The sequence below is a fragment of the Spermophilus citellus genome, assembly GCF_964194105.1.
Source record: "Spermophilus citellus genome assembly, chromosome: 19".
Lineage (NCBI taxonomy): Eukaryota > Metazoa > Chordata > Mammalia > Rodentia > Sciuridae > Spermophilus > Spermophilus citellus.
In genome coordinates, this window is record NC_138201.1 from 16,912,671 (window position 1) to 16,931,850 (window position 19,180).

Consider the following 19,180-nt stretch of genomic DNA (forward strand, 5'->3'; position numbering starts at 1 on the left):
CATGCTCAGCATTTTTTGGGTTTCTTTGCTTTTTGCAGTACTGGGGATGGAATCTCAGGTCTTGCACATGATAGGCAAGTGCTCTACCACTGAACTATACCCCCAGCCCTGCACAGCAGTTAGAAGTACTGAGACTGAATTTAGACTATTCAAAGACACAGATTTGAATCTTGGCTCTACCACTTAGCTACTAGCTGACTTTGGGCAAACTTCTTAACCTCTTTAAGACTCAGTTACTCAGCTGTCAAGTTAGAATAACAGTCCATGCCTTATAAGGTTACTGTGGGGATAAATGAGTTCATATGAGAAATGCTGTAAGAACTAATCAAATTCTCACTATCCAATATATGGTATGGAGCCATGTTCAATGGAAAAAAACAACAAAAGCCTGGAGTAACTCCATAAAGACAGCTCTTTAGTAATGAGGGCTCGGGTCATTCTAAAAGGTAAGGAAATGCCCAACTGAAGTGCAGGCTAAGGACAATAGGAACACAGGATGTACCGGTAATGGAAGAAATATGTTATAATCATCAATAGGATATCATGATCAATGTTAAAATGAGCTATGAATATGTATTTCCTTCCTTGCTTGATAAGGTAGATGTACACACTCTATCCCTCTCTCTCACACAGGCACATATGTATTTTTAACCCTCTTTGTTCACCTATTTTTCTATATAGAGTGTGGGTGGCTTAATAGGCTAGTTTCTAGGTTATACAATATCCAGCTGGGATTGTAATTTAAAAGGAGTTACTATTGCAGAGATTGATGAAGTAACTTCAGGGACTTTACTCTTCTCTCTCCTGCCAGAGTGAGAGCCTCTTCTATTGGGTGAAGGTGAGCTGCTTCATGATGGGTGGAAGGGGCTGATTGCTGCAGTTGGGCAGAGGTCTTCGTATGACTGAAGGGCACATGTGGATGCTGTCCCCACAAGAGTGGACCATGTCAGTTATCTGGAGTCTCTGCACTCAACACCTATTTTTCTAATACTCATCTCTGTTCTGCTGGGAGTAGGAGCCTGCAAACCACAGTCCCCAGCTTCTATTCAGTTCTTCCCATTGGAGACAGTGGCAGATCAGGTGGGAGGATGAGAGAAGTTCCCAGGGTCGACTCAACAGCAGCAGCAAGCACTGGTGATTGACAAGTGGCATCTCCAGCAGTGGTGGGGGCACTATGCCAGTTATCTAAGGCTGCCCACAAGCCTCCCCCAAACTTACTGACTTTAAGAATTATTGTTTTCTTAGATTTTGGGGAGCTAATTTGGCTTGGCTAAGTGGTTCCTGCTTGGGGTATCTCCAGCTGTTGCAGAAAAGGGGCTGGGGCTGGAGTTGTGGCAAAGCCTTGCTCACTCACTCACCTGGCAGTTGATGTTGGCTGTAGCTGGCTGGCTGAGTGTCCCAGGATTTCTTACAACATGGCAACCTTAGAAGCTGTTAAGGGTGTTAAGAGGCATCCCAAGAGCCAGGCTGAAGTTTATTATCTTTTGTTCTCTTTCTTGAGATCTAGCTTCAGAAGGCACATAATATCTTGTCTACTGCATTCTGTTACAAGCAAGTCACTAAGGCCAGCTCATATTCAAGGAAGGAAAATTAAATTCCACATACTGATGGAAGGAGGGCCAAAGAATTTGAGGATGTATTTTTTTAAACCACCATAGGCAGCAACACAGCATTAGATGTTGGCCTGTAGATTCTAGCACAGGGGTGTAAGCAGCTCCCTGCTCTCTGCACACAGCCCCTCTTCCTCCTTTAGCACCCCCCCTTCTCTCTTATTAGCTCCTTCAATATTTTAACAACTATTTCCCTATATTAAATTCCTTCTACTTGATACACTTAGGGTAGTCTCTTTCTTCCTAACAGGACTCTAACTAATGTGGGATTACCTCTAGCTATCCAAATTCACCATTTGAATTGAATGGCTACGATACTTGTAGAAATATTAACTATGTACCAAGAACCACACTAGATAGATTATGAATTATCACACTTAATTATCACACTTAATTCTAACACCAACCCTGACAGAGGGGTGTGAGTATGCCTACATTACAGATGTGGAGACTAAGGCTCTTAAGTTTTAAACAACTTGCCCAAGGACACAGCTGGAGAGGGAACACATTTCTTTCTTGGATCTTCAGTAACAAAAAGCACTACTTCTTGCCAAAGGGCTCCATCTTCCCCACAGGAACGCTCACCTCTCATCCTTACGTACCAGTTGGATAACTCCCAACTTAGATAGTATGTACCTTTCAACTGGATCAAGGAAGAGGAATACGAGAATGCATGTAGGGGACAGAGGAACACAAAGACTTTGAGTGTTCATTTCTCATGAGAGCTGCAGGGTGTGTGGGAAAAGGCACGGGACAGACACTTGGGAGCCTGGGTTCAAGTCCCAGCTACATCACTCACCTGTTATGACCCCAGGCAGTCGCCTTCTCTCCAGATGTCTCAGATTCCACATCTGTAGAATGGATCTGCTATTCTGACACTCTCTACTTTGCAAAGTTATCTACCTTGGGGATATAAAAAGCTGTATCAGACACAGGGGCAAAGGTTTAAGTAAAATAAAGCCCAATTATAGAAGGTATGGATGAGGCTGGTAAGATTCTTCCTTTTGGGGAGAGTACCTGGGATTGAACCCAGGGTGTTTAACCACTGAGCCACATCCCTCAGCCTTTTTGTATTTTGAGACAGGGTCTTGCTAAGTTGCTCATGGCCTCACTAAATTGTTGAGGTTGGCTTTCAACCTGCGATCCTCCTGCTTTAGCCTCCCAAGCTCCTGGGATTACAGACATGTGCCACTGCACCCAGCAAGGCAGGTAAGATTCTTTTTTGTCCTATAAGCAGTGGGAAATCGTCTTAGCTTTTTAAGGAAGAAAATAACAAAAACCATGGTACAAAAGATGATGGCAGCAAATGACAAAGAATGAATAAATCTTAGTTCTCAATTCATGAAATCTTGTAATGTTATCCCTGTTTCCCAGATGGTGAAACTGTTGAGAGATTAAATAATTCATCCAAAGTCACATGGCTGTGAAGGAAAAAAGAATCTTGAGCTTTGACTGGACAGATCCATGTAATGAGATGGATACGGGCTTGCTTCTTGACGCCCTTCCTCCTCAGTTTCTATTCAGGTGTCCAGTCCTTCTCCGCAGTCCCAGAGCCTGTGGAGAAGCGGCCTCTTGGAGAGGGGTAAGGAGCTCAGGCCTGAGCTCGTCAGCCTGGTCCATACTTCTGTCACTTAATGTCTCAGGAATGAATGTCACTCAATTAGGGCCCATGAATACAAACAGAGGCTTGCTGGGGGATGCTGGGAAGTTTTCCTTCGTGCTTTTCTAAGATAAGTCCTGAAAAGAATCTTCTGTCTCCCCAAAATGGGACGGGGAAACAACAGCCCTGGAAATGGTTGCCAGCATTCTCACAACTATGAGGGGAGCCAGCTTCAGTAAGACACCAACACTGTGAAGGACGGACAGCAGAGAGATGGAAAGAGACTGGGGAGAATGAATGAGTCCTTCCTGTTCATCCAGATAACTGTCATGGGGGTCCTGTTGCCTAAATGATTCTGTCTCAGGCTCCTCATCCGAAAGTCACTCTGTCACACACCGTGGAAAACAAAAAGGTAAAAAGCCTAATCCAGAAAAATCCTCTCGTGATACTTAGAGCTCTTGCTGGCAAAGCCAGAGGAAACAACAGGGAGACTATGGACAGAAGCAGACAGGCCGAGCTCCGCCTGCCCAGCCTGCAATCCTCCTGGGCTGCATGTCCACCTGGGCACACATCACCTGTCGTGTCTCTGACTCTCCAATGTCTACAAAATGCAGGACTCATGGTTCTTTTCTTCGGCTGCTCAGCCCTCTTACATATTTGGAGTCCCACCTGGGTAAATATCTGATGAATACATTTCAAAAAAATCAAATAGAAGACAAACAGCAGTCTCTTCAAAATTCACGCAGTGGGTCAAGGTAACAAACACTGTTCTGTTAAAAAGGATCAAACACTTTATTCATCTATACATAACACTTATAAAAAGCAAGCAAAATCAGGATGTTTTCCTCAGCCATCCTTTCCACATTTTGTGCAGTTTTAGTGAACTGTAAATCACGGAATTCTTCAAGCCTGAAAGACAAAAGAAGAGAGGGTGAGAAAATGGAGGCTGTTGGGGTGGATGTGCAGAGAGGTTCAGGGATGTTCTATGGAAGATTTTTCTAGAAGTGGGGCAGTGATGGGCAGACGGGGATGCTCCAGGAGCTCAGGGAGTGAAAGGTTACCAAAGGTTATCGTGACTGGTAAGGGGGGAGTGATTCTGGTCTAGGTATCTATCTGTTGAAACAGTGATATGGATGCCAACAAAACCTGAGTCCTTGGGATAAGTGAAGTTTTGAGTTATGAGTGTGTTGGCAGCCTTTGGATTTGGTAGATCTCTTAAAAAGGAGAAAGGCACAGATAAGAGCCTGTATGCAGCCAGCAGAGTAGTGCATGCCTGTAATCCCAGAACTTGTGAAGCGGAGGCAGGAGGATCCCAAGTTCAAGGCCAGCCTCAGCAATTTAGTGAAACCCTGTCTCAAAGTAAAAAATAAGGGCTGGGAACGTAGCTCAGTGGTACGGCGTTGGCCTAGGATGAATGACATCCTAGGTTCAGTTCCCAGCACTGAAAAATAAAAATAAAATAAAAAGGCTCAGTGGTAAAGTGCCCCTGAGTTCAATCCCTAGTTATATATATATTTAAAAAAAAAAAGTCTGTATGTGATTGGGCATCCTTGCCCCTTCCCTCTCTCAGGCTTATATTCCAAGCACCTCAGCTTGCTGCTTCTGTGTCCCTGTGTATGCTGCCTACCTGCTGTTCCCACCACTTTCTGCCTAGTAGACTTGATACTTGCTTGAGGATTCCTACTCCAAGAAATGCCAAGATGGTCCCATGCACCTGTGCTTGCTCACCTCCAGAGTGGCACTTACCCCACTGTATAGCACCTGTCAAAGGACTCACCCGTCCCTCTGGCTAGACTGTGAACTCCTTGAGGATGGGGACCTTGTCCTATAAATTTCTGCATCCCCACTATATAGTACAACACCCTGCAGCACATAGTAGGTGCTCAATAAATGCTTTTGAAGTGTCAGAACAAATGCACCTTATTCAGATAGGTGACCCTCTAGCACCCCTAGGTGACCCTCTAGCACTCCTTGATGACTTAATCATAACTACATGATGAGACAGAAGAGCTGCTCTGGGGGGCGCTCAGGGCAAAGACATAAAATGGGATAAAATAAGTGGGAATGCTATTTGTCTGTCAGATCTGATAGGCTCCTACTCCAGGATGTTACCATGGACTTGACTTCCTTCATGTGGAGAGTGATATCATTCGGGGGGTATGTGGCCCAAAGAACCCAATAGTCTTTTTCACTTTTAGATGTACACAATGACTGTGGTGTGAGTCTGGAATGCACATCCCCAGCACTGTGCTTGTGAGCATGCTGACAAGGTAACAGGATTCATTCCAGACATGCCCGGTATTGGGGTTTGAGTGATCTCTTTAAAATACCTGGCTCTGCCCCCTGTATACTGCCTAGTCTGCTTAGAATCCGACATGTTTTTGAATTACATCTCCAGCTCTTTAAACAATTAAAAAACCTTTTTTTTTTTTTTTGAGTCAGGGTCTTGCTAAGTTCTTGAGGCTGGCCTCAAACTTGCGATCCTCCAGCCTTAGCCTCACAAGTCACTGGGATTACAGGCACGTGGTGCTGTACCTGGCTCACTGAGAACCTTTGAAGGAGTTACTGTGGGCAGTGACAGGGAGAAAGCCACAGGTACAGGTAAAATTATTAACAACTCTGGCTCCTGTGGCCTGGTCCATCTACCGGGTGACTACTTGTGAACTGACATAGGCCGACAAGAAGCTCACAGCTCCTTTCTCTGCTTCCACCCTTTTTAATTTTCTCCCTGGAGCAACTATTCTGGTAGACCTCACCCACTTGAGAACAGAGGCCGGTAACTTATTACATAAGGCGCTTTTTAAAATTACAGCCAGAACTAACCAGGAACTGGAGCAGAATGCAGGGAGTTAGCTGCACACTGCGAAGTTCAATGCAGCAACCCCAGGGCGCTGAGTCACGGCTTGAGGCAGATGCACAGACCATGATAATTCCCAGCTCACCTGCAGGAAGCTTAGTCACAGACTCCTTGGAGCTCAAACATTTAAGGTAAATACACAAAGCGGAGGAACGTCACCATGCAGCCATCTTCTGCTACTGGTGGACAGAAACCTCCTCCACTAAACATTCTCTTCTGGGCTCTGCCAAACAGAGATTCTCAGAAGGACTGTAGCAGGGAAATGGGTTATAAACAGTACTGGAACAGGAGTCCAGAGACCTGGGTTCTAGGCCCGGCTGGGCCAAGCTGCGTGGCGCGTGATGCTTGCTTGTTGGTCAATTACCTCTTCCGTAAAATGTTGGGGGCTCTAAAAAGGGGCCCGTAGGAAGTTTGGACCTCAGTTAGAACTCTCTGAAACTGCAGGGAAGTGCACCATGTATGTGTAACGTGTGCTTCCATGAGAGGGTTCAGAGTTTTAGACAGATTTGCAAAGGGATCCAACATTTGCAAAGGATCAAAATCCAGCAGATTAGAAAAAGGACCCTTTCTGCCTTAATGTTTTAATTTCAACAAAAGTGGAGTACTTTAAACTCCCTGTATTTGAAATAGACAGAAATTTCCTAACAAAACACACAAAAAAAAACTGCTAACCATAAAGAACGAAGTTGATAAACCGGACTAAGCAAAATTAAGAATTTCATTTCACCAAAAGATATCATTAATAGGGTGAAATGATAATCCCCAGATTACCTATATAACATATATAGGACATGTAGGCTGTAGCTCGGTGGTACAACAAGTATTTGGCATGTGAGGCCCTGGGTTCAATCTCCAGCACCAGTAAACAAATAAAGGACTTTTATCAAGACTATGTAGAAAATTCAGGAAGAAAAAGGCATACAACTCAATAGAAAAATGGGCCAAAGACTAGACTAGATATTTCTCAAAAGAGAATATCCAAATAAGCATACAAAAAATGCCAAGGGCTGGGGTTATAGCTCAATGGAACAGCACCTGCCTATCTCATGTGCGGCACTGGGTTTGACCTCAGCACCACATAAAAATAAATAAATAAAGGTATTGTGTCCTCCTACAAGTAAAATATATATACATATTAGAAACAAACAATGCTCAACTTCCTTCGTCATCAGAAAAATGTAAATTATACCCCAAGATGGTACCAATACCTACTTACTGGAAAGAACATACACTATCAAGTTCCGGCTAGCGGGTGCTGCAACAGGAACTCTGCTAGTGGGACTGTAAAGCTGGACAACTATTTGTTATTTATTAACACTGAACCTTCACATGCTCTGAGACCTAGAAATTCTCCCGGAGTATACACCTGACCAAAATGCATGCACATGCTCACTAGAAGATCAGTACAAAAACATGCACAGCTGCACTATCTGTCATAGTCCCAGACTGCAAACCGCCCAAGTGTCCATCAATAGTAGGATGGATGCACTGGGAAGACTGCAATGGGACTCCTGCCGCTTCCAACCATGTGGTGCACCTGATGTTCTGAGGACTAATGAGGAGTGAAGATGCAAAAGAGCACATATTTTCATAAAGCTCCAGAATGGGCAAAATAGAACCATGGCATTGAGAGTCAGGCTGGTGCAGAGCCTTGGGAAGCAGTGCCAGTGGGGGAAGCGGGAGAGTCCTTGGGCACTCATGCTGCTGCGCACACTGGGCAAGCTGTTGGGGAGTGTTGGCATGGACGGCGGGTGGTCTCTGACCTCACAGAGCTTACAATCCACAGGATCCTACTGAGCCTGCATTAAGCTTGCTCTTTGTTTCTGCTTTCTTTCTAGAGAAAAGAGTAGTGATTTAGGAACTCTATGACTCCCCAGAATCCTTTTAGATGGTCTTTGAGAGAAGAGAGACTGGAGAAAGAGAAACCTGGCTCTGTCTTATGCTCCTTGCTCAACAGACAAAGGTGCAATGACTCCTTAGAAGCATCTGTCCTCTGCAGTGAGATGCTTAACTGCCTCAGGCTAGTCACTACGATATGGGTTAGTGCTTGAGTGGAGGTTTTTCCCCGGGAAGAGCACAGAAATGTCTATCAACACAGGGTTCCTGAGACATCTCTTATACTGAGGTCCAGCCTACTTCACATGACCTGCAGCAAAGTTAACGCACACGTTAGACCTCTGTGTGACCATAAGCAGAAGGGTCCCCTGACAGACAAAATTTCCAGAAAACACTGTGAGCCAGAGATATGATTAGGATGACCAGTCTCTATATTCCTATAATTCTATATTTAGATTTTTAGGGAGCAAATCAGGAAGCCCCCTACACTCTTCCCATAAATTTCCAACCACAGCCAGACATACCTACAAAGGAAATTTCTCCTGAGGCAAGTACAACTTTTTCTAAGAACTTTCAGCAGGGCATGGTGAGTGGTGTGCACCTATAACCCCAGTGCCTGGGAGTGTGAGGCAAAGGTGTTACAAGTTCCAGGCCAGTCTTGGCAACTTAGCAAGACCCTGTCTCAAAATAAGATCAAAAGGGTGAGGGGTGTAGCTCAGTGCAGAGAGTGTCAAGGTTCAATATATAGTACTGGGGAAAAAAAAAAGCATTGGAAGAAAAAATTTTCACGTTTTTGTTTAAATTTGAAGTAAAAAACAATTGGGAGAAACACTTTAGTTTTAAGAAATCAGAAAGGAAATGGTGACATTCTATTGTGTTTCAGGAAAGGGCTGGAGAGGATCAACTGAGGCATTCCAGAATCTCTTCAGGAACAAGACCAAACCTGCCTTGTTAATTCACTTGAATCTTTTGAAGCTGAAGTGGTAAAGAGGTATCTGACCCAGAAGTTAGTCTGACTGTCCAAAGCCAGATGGAAAACAAAGCAAGACTTTGAGCTCAGACTCAGAGCCTCCTCCAGCTTAGAGAGCAGCCTCTGCCGCCCAAGCCAGAAACCTGAGTTGGGTCTGACCCCTCCTCTCTCTTCCCGTATTTTTTCATCACCAACTTGAGAAGTGACACCATCTGCTGCCACCATGACAGGCAAAGAGGTAAGTATCAGGAGGCCACAGTTTTTTTACAGTATTGAGCAGGCTGGCTTAGGCTGCTGACCTGGACCTTGATGAGAATTACGCTAGTCTACTAACAGCCTGGTCTAGGAGAAGTTGATATTATTTTCTAAACAAGAAACTCCCAGGAAAAAGGGGGGGGGGAACAGCAGTGATTAGCTTTGGAAGCATTTTTGTTCTCACACTTGAACATGGGTGTATCCAGTGTTCAGGAAATTTTAAAAGAACTATGAGAGAGTGTCAAGCTATATGAGAATACACTACCATGTCCTCTAACAGAATACACTAGATGCACAATCCTCTGAGCTGGTTACAGATACCTGATTTCCATTTCTTTCTAGGAAGAGTGACATTTATATAGCACCCACCGGGTACTGGGTGACACACTAGACGCCTTTTTAGGCCTCAGAACTCCCTGTGAGTTGGGTATTGGTATCTCTGTTTCACAGGAGACAGGATCATGAACATACCAAGGTTAAATGAAAAAATAGAACCTCAAACTAACGTCTTCTGACCCCAAGGTTAGCCCCTTTGGTTAGCTGTCTCCCCAGACTTAAGGGAATTCTAGCTAAGGGGAAGACGAAATCTTCCTTTCTACTCCTGTAGGAGTAGAAGGCTGCACAGGGAGGGAAGATGGGGACTACCTTACCTCTTAAGAAGAGATTTTCACAACCTAGTAAGACAGGCATAATTATTTCTGTGAAATTAGAAATCAGAAAAATTAAGCAAGTGGTTCAAGTCACAGAGTTCATGATGTGAACGCTAGTCTCCAGGGTTCACAAGTCCCTGTCCCTGGCATTGCACTCGGCACCTCATCACAGCCCACGACTGCCATAAACAGAAACCACAGTACAACGTAGGGAAACCCATAGAATTTGAAGAGGTGCTCGCCATTCTCCAGTTTCTGCAGCCTCAGAGCCAGGTTACATACTCTCTGTTGCTCTACTTCCACGGTGCAGTGTGGCATCCTTAGAAGTGAAAGAGAAGCAAATAAGTGCTCAGGGGAAGCAGCATCCACACCCCTGGGACACCTGGGGCTGCAGGCTCTGCGATCCACTGCCCCCTGCTGGCAATGATAAACAATAAGCAAAAGAGGCTGGATCAGTCTCATTCCAGGCTGGAGGTATAAGAGATCATGATGATGATGGCACTTTTAAAATCTTTTATTAGAGAAAAAAAATCACGCTTATTGGAAAAAAAAAAAAAAACCCAGAGCCTGTAATGGTGGCACATGCCTGTAACCTCAGCAATTCAGGAAGCTGAGGCAGGAGGATTTCAAGTATGAGGCTAGCCTCAGCAACTTAGTAAGACCCTGTCTCAAAATAAAAAAATAAAAAGGGCTGGGGATGTGGCTCAGTGGGTAAGCATTCCTGGGTTCAATCCCCAGTACCAAACAAATACACCAAGAAACAAAAAACTCCAAACAAAAAACACCACACAGAATAGTAGGACAGATCTCCACATTTCCCCACTCGATACAACAACATATCGGCTCAAGACTAATCTTGTGTCATTCAGTCCTTATTCACTTCTCTTTATCATGCTTTATTTTGAGGCCAGTGCCAGGCACTGTGACATTTTATCTACAGATATTTTAGTATGTTATCTCTGGAAGAAAATGGTCTTTAAAAACCCCATAACCACATTATTAACACAACTAAAAACGTAACAATAATAATTCTAATATTCCTTATAGAATAGAAAGCCAAGATCAAGAAAACAAATCGTCAAGCCTCACTCAAGAAGGATCATGGCAAGGGAGTGGCGATCATGCAAAGCCTTAATTAACAGCCTGAATCACTCAAGCAAACAAAAGCACCTCACCTGTAGTCTTGCCAGGATAAACCAGCAAGAACATAGATTAAATGATTATCTTAATTTGAAATGCAAAGTTTTGCACCCCCAAGTGGTAGGAAGATCCTTACTTCAATACATTAAACATAAATGGCACTGAATCTTTCTAGAAGTTCAGGAGGGCGATGCTATGTCCTGAGGCCCAAATGTTGAATGGGCACCCAGGCAGTTGGGCTGGAAGACACTGAAAGACTGCACCAGTGCCCAGGAGATCACAAATGCAGGGAACAGGTGCAGGTGGAAAGATCACTCCCTTTCTGGGGCTACTTCAGTCCTATTTGCACCCAAGATTACCAGTTTCTACTAATACATCTGTATTCTCTAGATTTCGAGCTCCTGGAAGGCAGGACAGTGCTGTGTTTGCTTCTATATCTGGAGTAGCTAGCACGTGAGAGATGATCAACATGAAGAAAGACTGAAGGAGGAAAGCCAATCGTTCGTTGGGAAGAATGAGGAGAAAAGCAAGTTCTCACACAGTGCTTGTGGGACTATGAATCAATATGGTCACTTTGGAGGGAAAACATGGCAATATCTAAGGATATGTTCAAATGTTTAAGGCCATAACACAAGAACAGGATGTAAATAAAAAACAACAACAATAACAATAAAAGGGAACATTCAGAGAATAAAAAAAAGAGCTGGAAGTGAAAAATGTAAGAGCAGGGCTGGGGATGTGGCTCAGTGGTAGGGTGTTTGTCTGGCATGCGGGAGGCCCAGGTTCCATCCCAGCACCACACACACAAACAAGAAGGCAGAACAAAAACTCAACAGAAAGATTGGAAACTAAAGTTGAGAAAATCTCCCCAGAAATTAGCAAAAAAGCAAAGAGGTAACACACAGGAGACAAAAGAAAGAAAACTCTGCTGGGCGCAATGACGCACATCTAGGACCTCAGCAGCTTGTGAGGCTGAGGCAGGAGGACCACAAATTCCAGGCCAGCCTCAGCAACTTAGCAAGGCCTTGTCTCTAAAAAAAAAAAAAAAAAAGATAAATAAAAAGGGCTGGGGATGTGGCTCAGTGGTAGAGTGCCCCTGGGTTCAATCCCTACGAATGCAAAAAAGAAAATTCAAGTACTAGTCTGGGAGTCCAATACCTGAAGAAAAGGAGTTCTAAAAAGAGAATAAAAACAGATGGGAGGAAATCATAGAAAGAATCAAAGAATTTTTTCTTGTATTCTTATATTCTGAAGTTTCCAAACTGAAAGGACAATGATTACCCAATAAAACAGACAAAAACACAGTTATATCAAAGCACATCACTGAGAGATTTAAAAGCCTTGGGGAAAAAAAATGAAGACCTAATGGTCTTCCAGAAAGGACATGCACGCGTCAAGGATTAAGACTCAATGGCTTTGCACTTCAACAGCATCTCGCAATGAGAACATATGGCAGCAATGATCTCAGAATTCTAAAGACTAGAATTTCTAATTCTAAAGAGAGATGATTTTTAATTGATACCCAACTTAAGTATTAATTGTGTGTGAGGGTAGATAAAGAAATTTTCAGCCATGCATAGCCCCCAACTTTGTATCCTACGCACCCTTTCTCAGGAAATCACTGGATCATGTGCTTCACTTCATCAAAATGGGTATGTACACTAACAAAGTGAAAGACACAGTGACAGTGAATTCCCACAAAAGACAAAAGGACAGGTGGAGACACTCTCCACTTCAGGGGAGGAAAAGATATCATGTGGCTCATAACAATGTTAAATGCCAGCTGGGTGTGGTGGGGCACATCTGTAATCCCCGCTCTCAGAGTCTGAGGCAGGAGGATCATGAGGTCGAGGTCAGCTTGGGTGACTTAAGAATGCCCTAAGTAACTCAGTGAGACCTTGTCTCAAAGTAAGAAATAAAAAGGGTTGGGGATGTAGTTCAGTGGTAAAGAGCCCCTTGGTTTGATCCCTAGTACCCACTCCCATGAAAAAAAAGTTAAATGTAAATGCTGACTTGGCGAAACTACATGTATTTTAGGATGGAGACAACCAGAGAATAAGCATGGTGAGGGTGGATGCAGGAGTCAAATTCTGATCCCCCATAGTGAGACACCAACAGATTGGACCTGAAGATAAACACTGAAGGAGCAAGAGAAACTCATTATTCTCAGAAATGGCAATAAAACCAAAAATAACTCTAGAGACCTGGAATTATCTCTGAAGAGGGGGAAGAAGGGGCGGGAGTGCAGGGGACTGCTGTTTTACAATGTTCTGTATGTGGAACTGCGATAAATATAAAATCATAAGGAAAGAAGCCCTGCCAGGAAGGAGCTGTCGAAACATTTGACAGCACCTCAACTGGTATGGCTTTTTTGGGCTACCAGATGACACTGCTCCTAGGCCTGTTTTTATGTTACTAAACATCTCAGTGTGTGACACTCAGAGTTCAGCCTTTCACCAATACACAGGGAAAGTTAGTCGTATTTTAGTTTTAACCAGGAGCACTAAGGCCACTCAACCCAGCTGGTGTGTGAATTATGGCTTTTCTCTCCTTTCTTTTTCTGTAGGGTGCTGGGGATTGAGTCTGAAGTCTTATGCATGCTAGGCCAGCAGTTGCCCACGGAGCCACAATCCAGTCGCCGCCATATGGATTTCCTAAAGTTCTTACCAGCAGTAAAAATGCCTTTGGTACTCTGTCTTATACTGGAAGGTCTCACGATTGCTGAAAGCCCTGTGAGAAAAAAACAAATAGGACACCAAGAAAACCGAAAATAGATGTTAGTTATCTTAACAGTTTTAAAACCTGAAACTAAATATTCTTTCTAGTTATCCAGTAAAAGCAGCATATCCAGCTCTTCTGCTGCCACAGAGTGGCAGTGAAAAGGGCATCAGGACTGAGGGCCAGGACCCTGGAGGGGCCAGCTCTGGCACCGCCCAGCTGTGTGAGCTCGGAAAAATGACTGAACTGCTCTGGGCCCAGACCACCTCACCTTAAAACAAGAGATGGAGAGCAGGGAACCCTCAAAGGCCATTTTAGGAATTTCAGTCCATGTAAGGTTTTTGGTTTTCAATTCCAATATATGAAAAGATCAAAATAAAACAAACAAAAAAACCCAAGGTTTTTTTTTTTTTTTTTTTTTTTTTTGTGTGTGTGTGTGTGTGTGTGTTTTATCCAAGAGAAAAATCTCCATCATGAAAACACATGTAGAGTGTATTCAAGTGAGGAGCCACAGTACAAGTCTTCCATCCCTTCAAAGCAGCAGCAGAGGTCAGACTGTTACTAGGACACGTTAAAACAAACAACAACAATGGGCCTCAGAACTTTGCAGCAGGGAGCATAAAAATGTGTGCTCTGAAAACCTGGCCAGGTCCTGCTGGAGAGTGAGAAGCCACCCAGGACAGCAGTGTTCAGCACTGTGATTGAGAATTACATCTAGCAGGGAGGCCTGCACCTGGGAGGGGCTCACTAAAAGCTTAATAAATGATAAGAGGAGAAGGAGGCACTCATTTGAGAGACATTCTCAATTTGTAATTATTTCTTTACTGGCTGACCTCGTAAATTACCTTTACCACCTCTGGGGAAGTGGATCTCTGAAGTTTCCGATTTTTTCTGACATTTGGGGAGGCCCTGGGGATGATGCTGTGAAATGTGGGCCATGCCAGAAGGAACCTGCTGAACACAGACTGAGACACATCTAGTGGCTGGGGAGAGCTGTGTCCCAGCTGGTGTGATATTATGAAAACATTAAAAATGTCACCAGTCTCCTTCCTTCTTAGACCACCATGGAGAACACAGGCCCATCTTTTAAACAACTTCTAGAAGTTATGCTCTTGGAACGAAAAGCAGTGCGTCTTCTCCCTTTGACAGTGACTTGGGATATAGAAATCTGAAAAAAGGATTTCCACCACCTTATTTCAAGCCAATGAAAATGTAGATTGGGGGCTGGGGATGTGGCTCAAGCGGTAGCGCGTTCGTTTGGCATGCGTGCGGCCCGGGTTCGATCCTCAGCACCACATAACATACAAAGAAAGATGTTGTGTCTGCCGAGGACTAAAAAATAAATATTAAAAAGTTCTCTCTCTCTCTCTCTCCCTCCCTCTCTCTGTCTTAAAAAAAAAAAATGTAGATTGGGAAAAACCCCAAAGTGTTGGAGCTTTTCTTCTTCCCTGAGGCAATCTCTCTCTCAATCTCCTGGGGAAGAAGGAAGAAATAATACCTCTCCACTGCACACAAAGCCTGCCTTAACTGTAGCTAGCACTTCCTCGCCTCAGACACACAAACATACCCAGCCGCACCACATCACCGCAGTCAGGATCATGAGCAAGTTGGAGTAAAGTTTCTTCCACATCTCTGTTTTTTCCTGGAGGATCCATAATGTGATTTATTCGTTGCTGTAAGGTTTTGGGCAATGTCATCAGCTGAGTAAATTGTCCTTCTGGGCTTTTATCTATCTGAGGGGGGAAGAAAGAGAGAGATGATGTCTATGGAAGTGCTTTGAATTCTATAAATATTCAGAGACACATGGCTTCTATTTAAAATAACAAAAACAGGGATCTCATATCATGTGGGGCTCCCATGCATACATATGTAATTAAGTGTGTTTTTTTCTTCTGTTAAAAATAAAGTAAAATCAAATCAAATCACACAAACAATAATCACCCACACCTAACCTAGGCAGCATGCTAGGGAAACTCTCTTCTTTCTGAAACTCAATGTCTTCGTGTTTAGAGTACCAAGTCCCTTCAAAAAGGATAATTCTTTTCCTATAATATTCCATTTTGACAAAAGAAAAGAAGAGAAGCCTCTTTTAAGGATGAGTTTCTGACTTTCAGTTAAAATTTCTATTTGTCTCTAGTGGTTACAAAAGGTGGGCTACAGATAACAAATACCTATCAAACCAGGGCACTTAGATCATCTTCCCATGTTAAATGCAGCCTTGAGTTAACATCACTGGATCACACATTCAGTAATAGAGGGAAGCATATGAATTTGTGCTTCTTGTCCTTACAACCTTTTACATACCACATTGGACTTCACAAATTGCAGGAATATACTGACGAAGAAGACTAATATTCACTTTTAATCCCCTGGCACATAGTAGGTACTCGAAATATATTGGATGAATGAGGGAATGAATAAATGAATCAATATAACTTAGCTGTTGTCACTTGCTAAGTAAGAGTGAGCAATGTGAGTGGCTCTATTCCTAATGAGTTCTAAAGTACACTGTGAAAGATACATGAATAAAACATACAAAACTATGCATTAGACTCTTCCTGGAAACCACTGAATCAAAAGGTAGTCACAGGACTGTAACCAGATCAGCTTCACCATTACACTTTACTGTGCTTCATGGAATCACATTTTTAAAAAGTCTACATGTAAACACTGCTTGCCTGCCAAGAGGAGAATCAGCAATGCTGCCCCAAGCAGCACAGCATGTAATTTTATTAAAAAAAAAAAAAAATATATATATATATATATATATATATACACATATATATATTCAGTTGTAGATGGACACAATACCTTTATTTAATATAGTGCTGAGGGATCGAACCCAGTGCCTCACACATGCCAGGCGAGCGCTCTACCACTAAGCCTCAAAATGCAGCCCCCACCACATTATTTTCTAAGTAGGAATTTCTGTTATATTCTTTAAAAAAATGTTTGGGCCTTAACTTATTTAAGAGAATAGTTAAAAAACAAAAAACCTGGACAAATAAATGTATGAAATTTTAGATTCAGGTTTTCTAACTTTGATCAATTTTCTTAATAATTAGAATTCACTCATTCTATTATATTTTTCATTCAACAAACATTTATTTTATTTTACTTTTTAAAAATTTTTTTTTAGTTGTAGATGGACACAATATCTTTTATTTATTTTTATGTGATGCTGAGGATTGAACCCATGAGATTTTTTAGCAAATCTGCCCAATCTGGACCTTACACAACTGGTGCCAGCGGCGGTCCTAGAAGGAGACTCCCAGCATGTGAGGCAAGTGCTCTACCACTGAGATACAACCCTAACCCAACAAATATTTATTAAGTCTACATATATTAAATGCCTGAATTTTCTAGTTTTGTTTAAAAAAAATCTATGCAAAGAAGAAGGAAATACCATTAGTGGCTCCATTAAAGATACACAGGTGTTTTTTACAAAATCTAAATACCTCATATTTATTACTAGGATTGTTCTACATTCATAGGTTCCACCCTTATGTATCACTGGCTATACAGATGACAAAAAAATGTTCATATTTCTGTAGAATATCCTATAAATGATTTTTATAGATTCTTGTTTTGGAGCCATGTATTGAAATAGGTCAAAAGGATATTATATTTAAGTTATGCTTTGGCAATGAAATATAGATTCTAGGAATTTTAGAAATGCCAAAATGGCTTGAGTAATACGAGGAATTAGAAAATAGTGTTTGCCAATGCTTTCTCTTGAGGAAAAGAATGCACTGGAATTTTTATTTGAAATCATATTTAAAGAAAAATTATTAGGTGACATGTTCAAATAAATTGGTAAAATGATTATTTTTATTTTTAGATTCTCATTAAAGTGTGAAAGTGAAAGCAGTTAAATTGTGAAAGTCAAAATACATTTTAAAAGTAGATATAAAAAAGGCTACATATTGTATGATTCCATTTATATGAAGTGTCCATTATATGAAGAGTAGGCCAATCCATAGAGACAGAAAGTAGAGTAATGGTTGCCTGGGGGAGATGAAGGCTGGGGATTACTAATGGGTATGGGTTTCTGTACAGAGTGATGGAAATGTCCTAAAATTAGACTGTAGTGATGGCTGCATAACTCTGTGAATATAATAAAGGCCAATGAATTGTGTACAACTATAATCCCAGTGACTCAGGAGGCTAAGGCAGGAAGATCTCAAGTTCTAGGCCAGCCTGGACAACTTAGCAAGACCCTGTCTCAGAATAAAAAATAAAAAAGGGTGGTGGGTATGGCTCAGTGGTATAGTGCCTCTGGGTTCAATTTTATGTTACATAAAAAATACATCAATAAAACTCATATTTTAAAAAAAGCAGACAGAGTCCTGTGATAGCGGACACTGTGGCACACCACCCGGATCTGAGGTGGACCAAGGTACTGGGAAAGTCAGCCAAGTCCCCCTCCCGGAGTCCTTCTTAGAACTGTCTCCAGCCAAAGGGAGTTGCCTGTATCCAATAACTGGACAATGCCAGAGTACAAAGGCCTAGCCTCTGAGTCAAGTTGGGACAACTCTGAGGGGCCCTCTGGCTCCCAAGCACCACCGCAGGACCAGAAGCCTTTTTTAGCAAATCTACCCAATCTGGACCTTACACAACTCGTGCCAGGGGTGGTCCTTGCAGGCAGACTCCAAGATGGAATTCTGGAGCTGCTATGGAGCAGAAGACCAAGTGGAAGTCTGTGAAGTTGACACTCTTTCTGTTGGCCAAAAGAGTAAAGAAAAAATAAAACATCACCCTGGGAGAGATGGTAGTGATTAGTACCAGCTGCAGCCCTCTAGGATGTGGTGGCTAATTTTGTGTTTCCTTGGGCTGGGCTGTAGTGTTCAGCTGCTGAGTTCAACACCAGTTTAGATGTTGAGTGGAAGGTATTTTTAAGATGCAAACAACATTTAAATCAGTCAACTTTGAGTAGAGTTGATTACCCTCTGTGATTATGGATAGGCCTCATCCAATCAGTTGAAGGACTTAAGAGAAAAGGCTAAAGTCTCTCTCCCAACCCCAGGAATTCTGCTTCTAGACTCAAGGCTGCAAGGCTGACTCCTCCCTGGGTCTCAAAACTCAAAACTTGCCAGACCTCCTCAGGCACGGCAGCATATGCCTATAATTCTGGTGACTTGAGAGGCTGAGGCCAGCCATCAACAATGTCAGGAGACCCTGTCTCAAAATAAAATAACAAGGGCTGGGGATGTAGCTAAGGGGCAGAGCATCCCTGGGTTCAATTCCCAGTAATGAAAAAAAGAACTCACCGGATCCCACAACTCATGAGCCAATCTCTTAAAATAAATCAATCTCTCTCTTTCTCTCTCTCTCTCTCTCTCTCTCTCTCTCTCTCTCTCTCTCTCTCTCTCTCGGTTCTGTTTCTCTGGAGAATCCTGACAAACACAAGGATTGATGGACCACCATTATATCCCCATTAAGTGTGGCCCTTATAAAACCAAATAGAGCCTGGTGGGTTTCAGCAGACTCTGTTACAAACTCAAGCAAGTAGGAACCCCAACAACATCTGCTGTGCCAGATGTG

The 19,180-nt window shown here is 42.7% G+C and overlaps 1 protein-coding gene across 5 annotated transcripts in view; it reads right to left on the reverse strand.

Moving 5' to 3' along the window:
* Nucleotides 1-2,055: 2,055 nt before the first annotated feature.
* The window catches only part of TAMM41 (TAM41 mitochondrial translocator assembly and maintenance homolog), a 48,009-nt gene continuing 30,884 nt past the window's right edge, over nt 2,056-19,180 (reverse strand). For 2 of the 5 annotated variants that reach the window (XM_081276027.1, XM_081276031.1), the window contains 3 exons: nt 15,204-15,369; nt 13,586-13,648; nt 2,056-4,119 (listed from right to left, as the gene is read on the reverse strand). In XM_081276027.1, coding sequence (XP_081132153.1) covers nt 4,043-4,119; nt 13,586-13,648; nt 15,204-15,369 — 306 coding nt within the window. In that variant the 3' untranslated portion in view covers nt 2,056-4,042. Of the gene's footprint in view, nt 4,120-9,487; nt 10,098-12,522; nt 12,580-13,585; nt 13,649-15,203; nt 15,370-19,180 lie in introns of those variants that run through there. The other 3 variants (XM_081276028.1, XM_081276029.1, XM_081276030.1) reach the window with 3 other exon arrangements.